The 12,580-nt window shown below is 49.2% G+C and overlaps 1 protein-coding gene across 2 annotated transcripts in view; it reads left to right on the top strand.

The window, feature by feature from the left end:
- The window catches only part of sfswap (splicing factor SWAP), a 71,024-nt gene that overhangs the window by 44,626 nt on the left and 13,818 nt on the right, over positions 1–12,580 (top strand). The window contains exons 13-15 of one of the 2 annotated variants that reach the window (XM_061262916.1): positions 1,206–1,399; positions 1,812–1,868; positions 9,128–9,432. In XM_061262916.1, the coding sequence (XP_061118900.1) occupies positions 1,206–1,399; positions 1,812–1,868; positions 9,128–9,432 (556 nt within the window). The remainder of the gene's footprint in view (positions 1–1,205; positions 1,400–1,811; positions 1,869–9,127; positions 9,433–12,580) is intronic. The other variant, XM_061262917.1, reaches the window with a different exon arrangement.

Genomic DNA, 12,580 nt, shown 5'->3' with positions numbered 1-12,580 from the left:
TGAAGGCAATTCAACAAAGAATTGTAATGGCTTAAAATGGGACCATGTACAAATGGTCCTGTCATTTCTAAACTGTTAATCCGATATGGATGAAAATACTCTCAATTTAAAGCTGCCAGTCTGCATTTAAACTCAACTTCAATTCTTTCTTGACAGTCTCCTTTCAAACTCAGTGTTGGAGTGCAGAACCAATATACCAAAAAACATGTCACTGTCCAGTGAATTAACAACATGGTGCTCACTGTATGTCTGCTGCTTGTCAGGTTTATAGGGGAGGGGACAGGTTTCTTGCCCTACTCGTTTTAATTTCAAGTGAAGTGTTGCCTCATGCAGAGAGAGCTGCGACCTCACACACACACACACACACACACACACACACACACACACACACACACACACACAGAGCTGTGACCTCACACACACACACAGAGCTGTGACCTCACACACACACACACACACAAGCACACACACTCTCTCACACACACTCACACACACACAAGCACACACACACTCTCTCTCTCACACACACACACACACACACACACACACACACAGAGCTGTGACCTCACACACACACACAGAGCTGTGACCTCACACACACACACACACACACGCACAGCTGTGACCTCACACACACACACAGAGCTGTGACCTCACACACACACACACACACACGCACACGCACAGCTGTGACCTCACACACACACACACAGAGCTGTGACATCACACACACTCACACACACACACAGAGCTGTGACCTCTCTCTCTCACACACACACACACAGAGCTGTGACCTCACACACACACGCACACAGCTGTGACCTCACACACACACACACACACACAGAGCTGTGACCTCTCTCACACACACACACACACACACACACACACACACACACAGAGCAGTGACCTCACACACACACACACACACAGCTGTGACCTCACAGAGAGAGAGAGAACTGTGACCTTGCACACACACAGAGTTGTGACCCCAGAGAGACAGAGCTCTGTGGAGAATGTGATGACTCATGAGCACAAATGAGCTGGATCATATCATTCAGTGCCCTGCTACTGAAGGGATGTTGACCCATCGCTGTCCGTGAGGCTATTTCAGGCAGATGTAGATACAGCTGTCACGGAGGTGGAAGACGTTAAGATGCTTCATTTCATCTCCCTCCCCCCCCCCCCCCCCCCTCTGTGTGCAGCCAAGCAGAAGCTGGAGGACCGGCTGGCCGCAGCAGCCCGGGAGAAGTTGGCTCAGGCCTCCAAGGAGTCCAAGGAGAAGCAGCTCCAGGCCGAAAGGAAGCGCAAGGCGGCCCTGTTCCTGCAGACGCTCCGAGGGCCCGTCACAGGGGAGCCCGAAAGCAGGAGGCCCGAGCCGGGCCCAGCCCCGCCCGAGGTCAGCCCCCGTCCCCTTCACCCCGTGAGGATGGTGTCAGAGCTCAAGCTCAGGTTTTGGTGCAGGCAGGGGCTCATTCCAATCGCTTAATATTCTCCTCTTGTTTTCTTCTCCTTGATCCTGACCCAGAAATCAGTCGGTGTCCGCCGTCTTTACAACCTGTTAAATGTTCCTTCTAGGGGTTTCGAGTAGAACGCAGAGACTCCCGATGTTTCCTTTGAGAAAGAAAACGCCTGCACAGCCTTTGAGCGTGCCGTATTTAATTGACCTGTGGGTCCACCTCTCCCCCATCTGCCGTGTCTGCGAATGGCTTTGAACTGCGTGCTTAAAGGAACGAGGAGCCTTGCATTTGCCGAATTCATGTTTTCTCAATTTCCACGTCTGCGCTTCTTTTTCTTGCCTATTTTTCCAGCCTCTCCCGATGTGTGGCGCCAGGAGCGGGAAAAGGAGCAAGGAAAAGAAAAAAGAGGTGACGCATACGCGACTGGAATGAGCCAGCGATATGTGGGGTACGGGGGGGGGGGGGGGCAGGGTGGTGTAGTTCTGGCTCCAGACCGTGGGGATGAAACGGAGCGGAACATCGGCGCTGGAGCCAGGGTGTCAGACACCTTACTACTGCGTCTGACAGTGACTTAACGGGCTCTGCCAGTTCTCCTTCACTGGGAGATGTGCTCTTTTTGGGGGTTTGTGTTAGACGTCCGAATGAGGGCTGTTGGTCGGGGATGTCCCGGGAACACGGAAACTCTGTCCGTTTACCTGCCTTCGTGCGCAGAGCGCGGGGGTTTTATTTATTTGTGTGTGTGTTCATGAGTATGTTTGTCTGTAGTCATGGAACATGCGTGTCATCAGTGGGAGCGGTTTCCTGTCCCTCTGGCCCTCGGGGACGTGGGCGCAGCCTCGTCCTGCGTTACCGCCAACCCGCCGCACTCGTCCCCCTGGACCGCCATTCAGTCAGCGTCGCCCGTTTCATCCACGACTGAGCGGCATCTCCGCAGCAACGAGGCGGCTTCATTTTTCACACTTTTTACCGCCGGCAAGCCACGCTCGCAACTAATCACGGAAGAGGACGCCCTGCCCCCGTAGCGTGTTAGCCGCTACGCGCCGCTCGTATTTCACCCGCGCCTAATGGCCTCCCCCTCCGCCGTGAGAGAAACTCCAGCCCGCCCCGCGCTTTTAATAAGCACCGAACACCCTGGGAGACTCGCAGCGCCAGGATTTACGACTCACGGTCCACAGGCCTCTCCGCGTTTAACACCTGCCTGTTTATGCGCCGCTAATTTCGTTAGCCTTATCCTCGCCGCACGACGGACGCTGGCCGCTGCGGCAGAACGAACTTTTTTGACGCTAGTTTGCTTTTGTTTGTTTGTTTGTGTGTGTGTGTGTGTTTGTGTCTGTGTGTATGTTTGTTATTGTGTGTGTTTGTGTCTGTATGTGTGTGCGTTTGTTATTGTGTATGTTTGTTATTGTGTGTGCTTGTCGAGGCTCGATCGCGGTCTTGCGGGTGGGTGGAAAAGCTGGCAGGTTTGTCAGGAGGAGGGTTGAGAGGGTTTTCGGGGAGAGCGGGTTGTAATGGCAGGTTTGTCAGCAGGAGGGTTACATTACATTACATTACATTATTGGCATTTGGCAGATGCTCTTATCCAGAGCGACGTACAACAAAGTGCATACCCATAACCAGGGATAAGTTCGCTGAAAGACCCTAGAGGGAAGTACAATTTCAACTGCTACCTGTACAACAAAGATAAGGACAAGGGCAATTTTTTTTTTTTTTTTTTTTTTTTTGAACAAACAAACAAACAGAGCAAAAGTGACCAAAGTTAACTACCCAAACACTGCTTACCTAACCAACTAAAAATACCGATACACAAAGCAAGTCACAGAGACAACAATTAAGGTTCACAGGGAGGTAGGGAGGGATGGGGAAAGGTGCTGCTTGAAGAGGTGTGTCTTCAGCTTGCGCTTGAAGGTGGGGAGAGATTCTATAGTTCTGACCTCAACGGGGAGTTCGTTCCACCACCGTGGAGCACGGTGGTGGAACAGAACTCCCCGTGAGGTGGAGGTTCTGAGAGGGGGAGGTGCCAAGCGGCCTGTGGAGGCTGAACGAAGAGGTCTGGCAGGGGTGTAGGGTCTGATGATTTTTTGCAGATAAGCTGGGGAAGACCCTTTAACTGCTTGGAAGGCTAGCACCAATGTTTTGAACGGGTTGGGAGGGTTTTTGGTGAGAGCGGGCTGTAATGGTGGGATTGCCAGCACTAACCAACCAATTCTTAAAGTTCCCAAACTGTACACCTTTCCACTGTTTTATTTCATGTCCTGATAATCCAGAAGACCCAAGTCCCGAAAACGCCAGTGCCTGTCCTGAGCTTTACCCAGAACAGACTGTTTCAGTGACTGTTCATGGTATCATTGAACCTCTGTTCTGACTGGCTGGCTAGCTCCAGTGAACTGAAAGCTGTCTGTGGTGAGCGCTCGGATTTGTTCCGGCTCCACGATGGGTCATGCTGAAGCAAACGAGCGTATTGCTGTGATGTCAGACGACAGACTTGGGGTTCGTCACACAGGTTGAGGAGGGGTGGCGGCATTGGCTGGTTTTATTTAACCTTTGACCTTTCTGGCTGTTTGAATTATGGGAGACTGGTTGCTGATATTTTATGTATAACCCTTCCAGCTCTGCTCTGCTGAGAAACGGCCCCCATTTTGGCTCTTACTGGAGTAGAGAAATGTCAGAGCCCAATGTCATTATCCTAATGAAATTGTGGGCTTTTTTCCCCTCCTTCTTTCTTTTGTTTTATTGTTTCTGCACGGGAACGGGAGGGTGAAGGCGGGGCAGATGGATGCGGGGGCCTGAGCGCCGCTCGGTGAGGGAATATGTTTCTCTTCACGCGGTCGCACCTGGCTTTGATGTGCGTTTCACGGGAGGTGGGAGGGGGGGGGGGGGGGCGCGGCTTTGATGCGCGATGTGGAGGTGCATAAAGCAGACAGTTCGTTACAGGCTTCTTATCCAGAGCCCCGCACAATGAACTGACAGACGCTCTGTAACGCAGAACACTGTAAAACACACATTACAGGCGTTTAGCAGACTCTGTAACCCAGAACACTGTAAAACACACATACAGGCGTTTAGCAGACTCTGTAACCCAGAACACTGTAAAACACACATACAGGCGTTTAGCAGACTCTGTAACCCAGAACACTATAAAACACACATTTCAGGCGTTTAGCAGACTCTGTAACCCAGAACACTGTAAAACACACATTACAGGCGTTTAGCAGACTCTGTAACCCAGAACACTGTAAAACACACATTACAGGCGTTTAGCAGACTCTGTAACCCAGAACACTGTAAAACACACATTTCAGCCGTTTAGCAGACACACTGTAACCCAGAACATTGTAAAACACACATACAGGCGTTTAGCAGACACGCTGTAACCCAGAACACTGTATAGAACGCTCCGTTGGCACATAGAATACTGCAAACAGGAAGCCGGTGATTTGCGTGTTTTGACAGGACTGAATTTCCTCCTGCTTGCTTTTAATTCACTAAAGGATGCGATCTAGGGGAAGCCAGGAAAGAGTGGTTTCTCGTCCCCCAGGGAGACGTACCCTCCTGTCGGCGCAGTTCCTTCTCTGTAGCGGTTAAAAATAGCTGCAACAGCATGGTTTTTATAGCCCAAGCCCCCTGTAGGGATGCCACTGACCTGAAGGGGGCGCTGTAGAGGAACGCAGTGTGGCCGTCTTGGTGGGAGATGGGAGTTTTTAGGCTGTGGTGCTCGTTGTTGAGCGTGGTGGAGATCACGGTCTTGAGGCTCCTTCCCGAATCTCATGACACCCCCCCTGCCATCACTTCTCCTGCCCCAGGCTTCACACTGCCGGGGGGGATGGGGTTTCCGCCTTTAGACGGGCGTTGCTGCTCATTGATGCAAAGGTCCCCCAAAATGTCCGCAAAGGACGTTCAACGTTTGATCAGGTTACTGTTAAAAAGCAGCCACACACACACGCACGCATGTACACGCTTATACACATGAACGTACACGCATGCAGACATACACACACACCCACACAAACGCACATAAACATGCAAACACACATATACATAGACACGCAAATGAACACACACACACGTATATACACACACTCACGCATATAAACAGACACACAAATGAACACACACCCACACACACACTTATGTACACACACACACACACACACGCGTACAAACATACACAAATTAACACACACACACGCGTATATACACACACGCACACATATAAACAGACACACGCAAATTAACACACACACACAGGATCTGGAGAGGGAAGGCAAGGCTGAGATGGTGTGCTGAAATGTGGTTTTGGGTTAAAATGGAAGTGGCTCTTGCATGTTATTTGAGCAGATTTATTGTGTCATGCGTGGGGGATTGGTCTATTTGTCTACTATTTTATTATTTCATGGAGGTGGACGGATAAACACTGGCGAAGCTGAGCCTCAGATTGAGGATCGAAAGTATCTTTTCAGTTTGTTTTATTTCAAAACAGGAAAAAATCTAACCAAAAAACACTATAAGAATTTTAAATCGATATATCTGGAGGAAAAGAGGCCGTCTGAGGCTCTCTGACTATAAAATTGTATCATAATTCACCGTACGCTTTCTCTTAATTCGTTTGTGCCGAAATTTGAGGGGAAAATTGAAGTGTGCTGGAGTGGCATGAATTAGCAGCGTAGCAGACTTGAGTTTGACTGTCAGAGTGGCACGGTGTTGCCGTGTCCCTCTGCACGTTTAAGCGTACTTACTTTTCCCACACGTCTAAGATGAGGCTGCAGAATTCTGCGTTTGGGAGACTTTTCCCTTCACGCTGCAGTTCTTCGGTGTGTCTCCTGGCTTTTGCGCACGTGTCGGGGGGACGGGGTGAAAACAGTCGCTTTTCTGCGGTCATCCTTCCGTTCAAACGCTTTTCAGTCGACCGCCCTCGCGCAGGAAGGAGAAAAAAACCGGGGGGAAGCAGAGTGTTCCTCTGTGCGTGCGTGCGTGCGTGCGTGTCTCACTAAACTCCTGTTTGAGTGCTGTTTCTGTAGTCCGTCTGGGGACCCTGTTCTGCTGGCCTTTCAGGGGCGGTTAAGCTCTGCCAGACAGTAAATTTCTTTCCGCTCAAATTCAGCTAAGCCCAGTTCGTGCCGTTCCGGTTCCCGCTGAGTGGAGTTCTGCTGCTCGTGTTGTGAGGCAGTCCGCTGGTGGTGTCAAAAGATTTTTGGCTGAAGTATGTTTTCAGTGAATTTGATACCTTGTAACTGAGTCTTTAGCCAGACCTGGTGACCTCGCCTTGGGCCTTTTCTATAGTGTGTGTGTTTAGTTATACTAACTACTGACTTCTGAAGGGATAATTGGTATGTGTGTTTGCGTGCGCACGTGTTGTGGGTGTATCTCTCAAATGCCTTTTTTTAAAAGAGCTTCCCCCAGGTGGAATGGAATAAACCTGCTGAGCAGTGAAAGCAGTTCCTCTTCATTCCCTGTGTGCATGTGTGTGCACAAACAAAAACCCAAGCTGACACTACTCCACAAACTTGCTCGCTCAGGAGGCCCGCTCGCTCAGGAGGCCCGCTCGCTCAGGAGGCCCGCTCGCTCGCTCAGAAGTGTTCCCCAGAGACTGAAGTGAGCTCTTCTGTACCGCGCTTTAGTTGTTCCATTTAATTTCACAGAGCAGCTGCTTCCAGCCAATATGCCGTTTGTTTTTAACTGCCTTTTCAGCTGAATTTTACTTTTAGCCTAGCGCAGCAGCTAGAGGATCAGGGCGGCAGTTTGCTGAATACTTCTCTTTCTGCTGGAAATGAAAGGGCTGTGTTTGTCCAGCGAAGCCTCCCTGCCGGTAAGATGCATTTCAAGTCACATGAGATGTTATCTGGCCTTTAAAAACGCGATTGGAAAGTGACTTTGATCCCGATTTTTCAAAAAAGCACTCGCAAAGGAGGGTGCAGCTGTTTCTTTTACAAGCTTCTTTTTTACACCATGGAGCTTTTACCCACGTAAACATCTTATCACTTCAAACAGAACTTAGGACTCTACCCACCTAAACATCTTGCCCCCTTTAGAGAGAACTTGAGACTCTACCCACCTAAACATCTTATCACTTCAAACAGAACTTAGGACTCTACCCACCTTCAGACAAAGTTTTCTCTGCAGGTGTTGAGGAGTTTAGATTGATGGAGGTGTTGCCGTGGATACAGTAACCTTGAATTATAGGTAGGGATGGCTGGGGAAAGGTGGGGGCATGCTCAGACTTTCAACCCCCTGCTTTCAGCGAGAGGCGGGGGCGAAGGGCACACGGCACCGCACTCTGCAGGGTGGGCTCGGCTCAAGCTGGCAGTTTAATTACCGCGCAGGATGACCCGGCTGGTCTCAGATCAGTCTCCGCGGGGTCTGGCAGGCAGTGTAATTACCGAACCGGCCGACCCGGCTGGTCCGGGATCAGCCCCCACGGGCTCCGGCAGGGTCCTGCCGGCACGGTTCCGTGGTTCGGAGGTTCCGCGCCCCCGGTTTCCGCCGCGCCTCCCCTGAGCGGGGTGGGAGCGGCCAGACGCTGACCCCCCCTCAGTCGGGGTCACGAAACGTCCAACTCGCCCCCCTACACCGTAATCGCAAGAGACATGCTCCGCCTCGACTCCTGCCTTAACTGCTAACAGATATTTTCAGCGATGGCTATCAAACTGCCCCTGCTAAAATACAACTCCAACGCAGACACGTCTCCCCGCCGACCAAGAGCCAGTTTTTTATCTGAATAATTGAATATATTCAATATTTTAAGACTAAAAATGGGATGTGATGGTGTATACCCTGGAAATAAAATACTGCTTTAATCTTTCAAATACACTTTATTATTCTTTGACTGTTTTGTTCCCCTTGCTCCCAAGTCCGAGGGGACTTTTTCAGTTACCAGAAATGATAAAACTTGCACACAGTCACTTCCTCTAAATATTTATTGAATATTGATGGTACATACCCTCTGAATATTCTCAGAGGCAAAACACACCCTCTTGGAGGCCTCTAAATTCATTTGGGCTCTGTCAATCTTGGCTTGTTGTGTATTACTGTTGGCCTACGTGTGTTTGCTTTCGTCTGACCATAGCAAAGGAAGAATAACAAGTACCTGCCAATCATTCTCACAGAGCCAGTTGTTGTCTCTTGCGGGGAAAAAAATGTTTTCTAGTGTTTGAGGTGGAGAGATATGCTTTTCAGGTTATTAAAATGAGGGAGAGAGAGCAGACTTATATTGGAATGACTCTGCTTGGCATTTGCATATGGTTTGTAAAAACAATCTGAAGACGGAATATTGTTGGCTTGTTGGAAATGACCTTTGGACTTCACTTTTAATGATTATATCGAAGGCTGTTGCTTTTGGCATAAAAAAGGGCAATATTCATTTGTGTGATTCGTTTGCGTGAAGAAGGGCGGTGGTTCTGTCTATCTGGAAACACTTTATTTGAAGTCACCTATAGATATATAAGTCCTTCATAAGCACTACATAAGCATTGATAAGCGCTTATGTGCATGAGCACATATGGATAATAATGATCGTGCTTGGAGGACATAGTCCTTACCCTTGTATTCCATTTAGCATTCAGGGCGTGTGTGTTTTTAATGTTGGGGATGTGTTTAGCAGCAGGGTGACTTTGTGCAGTGTGTTATGGGAAATTGAGTTTGTGCCCCCCCCCCCCCCCTCCCTGTTTCCACAGCAACCTGAGGCGATCATCCTGCCCGCGGGCCCCACGCCAGCGGCCCCCAGAATCCCGCCGCCCGCCCTGGACCCCCGGCCGGCAGAGACCAGCGGCGCCAAATCCAGGGACCCCGCTTCCCTGCCGCCCCCCTTCCTGCCTCCTTCGTCATCCTCCTCTACCTCCCACGGGCACGACCGCGAGCGGGAGCGGGAGAAGAAGAAGAAGAAGCGCAAGAAGAGGTCCCGCTCGCGGTCCCGCTCGCCGTCGCGGTCCAAAACCAAGCACGCGCTCCCCAGCGCCTACCGAACGGTCAGGAAGTCCAGGTCCGTGTTCCGTTCGGGGACCCGGGGTTAGCTGGGTGCTTGCAGGTGGAAATCTGTCCCCTGCGTTAAACACTTTCAGTCTCGGGTGTGCTGTATGGCAGTCAAGTGTAACTACCGAAAAATCCCAACCAATCAAAATGACTGCTGTACTATCGTTTTGAGCCCTGATTAAAATTCTACTAGATTCTCTCAACTTTCTCATTTTTCTCAACCAAAAAGATAGTTTTTTGGAATTTGGCTGGAGCCACTTCATATTGGGCTTGGCACTGACAGGGTTAAAACACATTTTCATCAGTTCGTTCCAACCTCGCCTTGTTATTGGCTGAGAGACAATCAAAGGAGTGACTCCTAACTTAGCATTACCAAACCGCTATGTTTACATTCATTGGACTCATTGTATCGAGAAATCTGACTAGTTACCTAGCAATGATTCATAAACGCTTCATTCTAAAACGGCATGATAAAAACAAGTCTGTATCGTCCTTTATGTTTTTTATGCGTTTATAAATGTGTTGCTAAAACTGGTGTATAATTGCAATAATAACTGAGATATTGCCACCGCTGTGCTCATCTGCGGTATCACGAGTTACCTCCTCGTGTATTATTGCATAAATATTGCCTTATCCAGGGTTGCATGAATCCAGGGTAACCGGTAGTTATGAATTCATACGGTATAAATACAACTCCACTCCAGTCTGTTGTGGAAGAGTGAGATCAGCAGAATATGGTCCGCAGCGAGTCTCCATAGCAAACCATATTCAATCAAGTAATGTTAAAATTCAATTTTGTATGAACGTTCGAAGCCCAAATGATCGACTACAATTCCACAGCGCTGTTGAAGTCAAACTAATGCAAGTTACTTTGTTTGATAGGAGGTGGACCCCACAAAAATGGTCAAATACATTCTTGGAAAGGACTGTCCCCGGCGGTTTAGAGAGTAGACTCAGTAGTGGACCACCTGAGCCGATGAAGTGTAGCGCGGAGTGAGAGTCATTGAAGAAGTAACTATGAAATGTGAAATAAATGAGTGTGCCTAGTATAATCACTCTCCTCTGTAGACCTAGGCAATATGTGGAAGACAGCAGCGCATGGGAAGGCACCGACATCGTATGCGTTTCAACACTCTGCTTCTAGCCAGGTTACGTTATGTGTGACCTCCCAATTAAATCCAAACTTTGTTGCAACAATGTTTTAAAGCGAAGTAAGCCGGAGCAAAACATTTTCTCCGCACTGCTTTGAAACATTGTGGCAAAAAACCGCAGAGCAATTAAATGGAATCACACAGTAAGACGAGGAAAGCGGAAGTGACGCTTAAGGGTTTGTTCTGCAACACTCTTAAGGGGAAATTTCACTTAAGGTGTTTTATGCAATCAGGCACAGGGCGTTAGCTACAGCACGACTTGAGGCAGCGCATTAGCACCAGCATGTTAGCGCCTGCACGTGAACACTAGCACGTAAGCTGCAGCACGTTAGCGCCGGTGTGATGGCTGTCTGTTAATGGGAAAGCAGAGCAGTCTCTCCGTCGTGCCACCCTCACAGAAGGGGCTTTCAGTTTGGTCCAATCGCGCGGCTCGCCAGACCGCCCATCTGCCAAATGCCCCACCTCCTCGTTAGCGCCCTCCTCCGAAGACTCAGTAATTACTCCCGTTCCACCTGTCACTCCTGAATTATGTTCTCCCCCTGCAGTTTATTTTTAATAACTCGGTGTGTGAGTTGCAGGCTCTCCCCGGACTGAGACACCCATCCCAGAACAGCACCCGGAGTGTGAGCTGTTTCTGTGGTGATTGGACCATGTGATTAGGTCCGCTGGCGGGCTCTGCGATCGCAGTAAAAAAAAAAAAAAAAGGGCTAGAGCAGAAGTGAATGTGTTTGTGTGTGTGTTCATGTTCATGATCGCGTGCGTACCTGATAATGTTCATTGTGTGCGCGTTCAGTAAAGTCGTGTGTCATATGCACTACTCAGTGGGTGGGCGGGGTTGGAGGTGATGTAGACCAGAGGGGATAGACATTGGCTTGTTCGCAGGTGACTCGCTGTTGGCCCCGGGTTGAACCGCTGAACATGGGCTTCTTCTCATTAGCAGTGGAGATGCACGCAAAGTAAAAGTAAAACAGCCTCACTACTGTGACTACCCAGCCCTTTACACACAGCCTCACTACTGTGACGACCCAGCCCGTTACACATATACACACATGCACACACACATTCATACGCACATTCATACACACATTCACATACACATTCACACACACATGTATACGCACATTCACACGCACATTCACACACGCATTCATACACACAAGCACGCACAAGCACGCACCCAGAGACACACACACATTCATACGCACATTCATACACACATTCACATACACATTCACACACACATGTATACGCACATTCATACGCACATTCATACACACATTCACATTCACACACACATGTATACGCACATTCACACGCACATTCACACACACATTCACACACACATTCACACACACATTCATACGCACATTCATACACACAAGCACGCACAAGCACGCACCCAGAGACACACACACATTTGCGCACACACAAAACAGAGGCACACATTCACATGCATGTGCACACACATTTGCACATTTGCTTTCTGATCATTGAGAGAAACTCCCATCATTCTTCAGCACAAGCACTCTTCCTCTCCAGGGCTGTTAAGGCTCTCTTCCTCTTCAGGGCTGTTAAGGCTCTCTTCCTCTTCAGGGCTGTCAACTAGTTTTTCTTTGTGCAAAGCATTCTGAAGTTGAAGAGGAAGAAGTGACTGCTTCTTATGAAGTGCTCGTGAAGTGTAATCTGGTTTGTCTTACTATCAGACCCAAGTTATGGTGGGCAGAGATGAGTCGGTAGTTTGTAGTGTATGGGGGAAGGTTGTGAGCACTGGCCTGTATAGTGTCTTACTCCCATATCCGTGTGTGCCTGCCTGTGCTATGATACGCCCGTGTAACATTACTCACGTTTCCCTGTGTGTCCATGTTGCATTTGTGCACTTGAGCAAGCGTTTGTGTCTGTGTGTGTGTCTGTCTGTGTGTGTCTGTCTGTGTGTGTGTGTGTCTGTCTGTCTGTGTGTGTCTGTCTGTCTGTGTGTGTGTGTCTGTCTGTGTGTGTGTGTCTGTGTGT

The sequence above is a fragment of the Conger conger genome, chromosome 12 (genome assembly GCF_963514075.1).
Source record: "Conger conger chromosome 12, fConCon1.1, whole genome shotgun sequence".
NCBI lineage: Eukaryota > Metazoa > Chordata > Actinopteri > Anguilliformes > Congridae > Conger > Conger conger.
The sequence above is the reverse complement of the archived record's forward strand: the minus strand, read 5'-3'. Positions and strand labels throughout refer to the sequence as shown.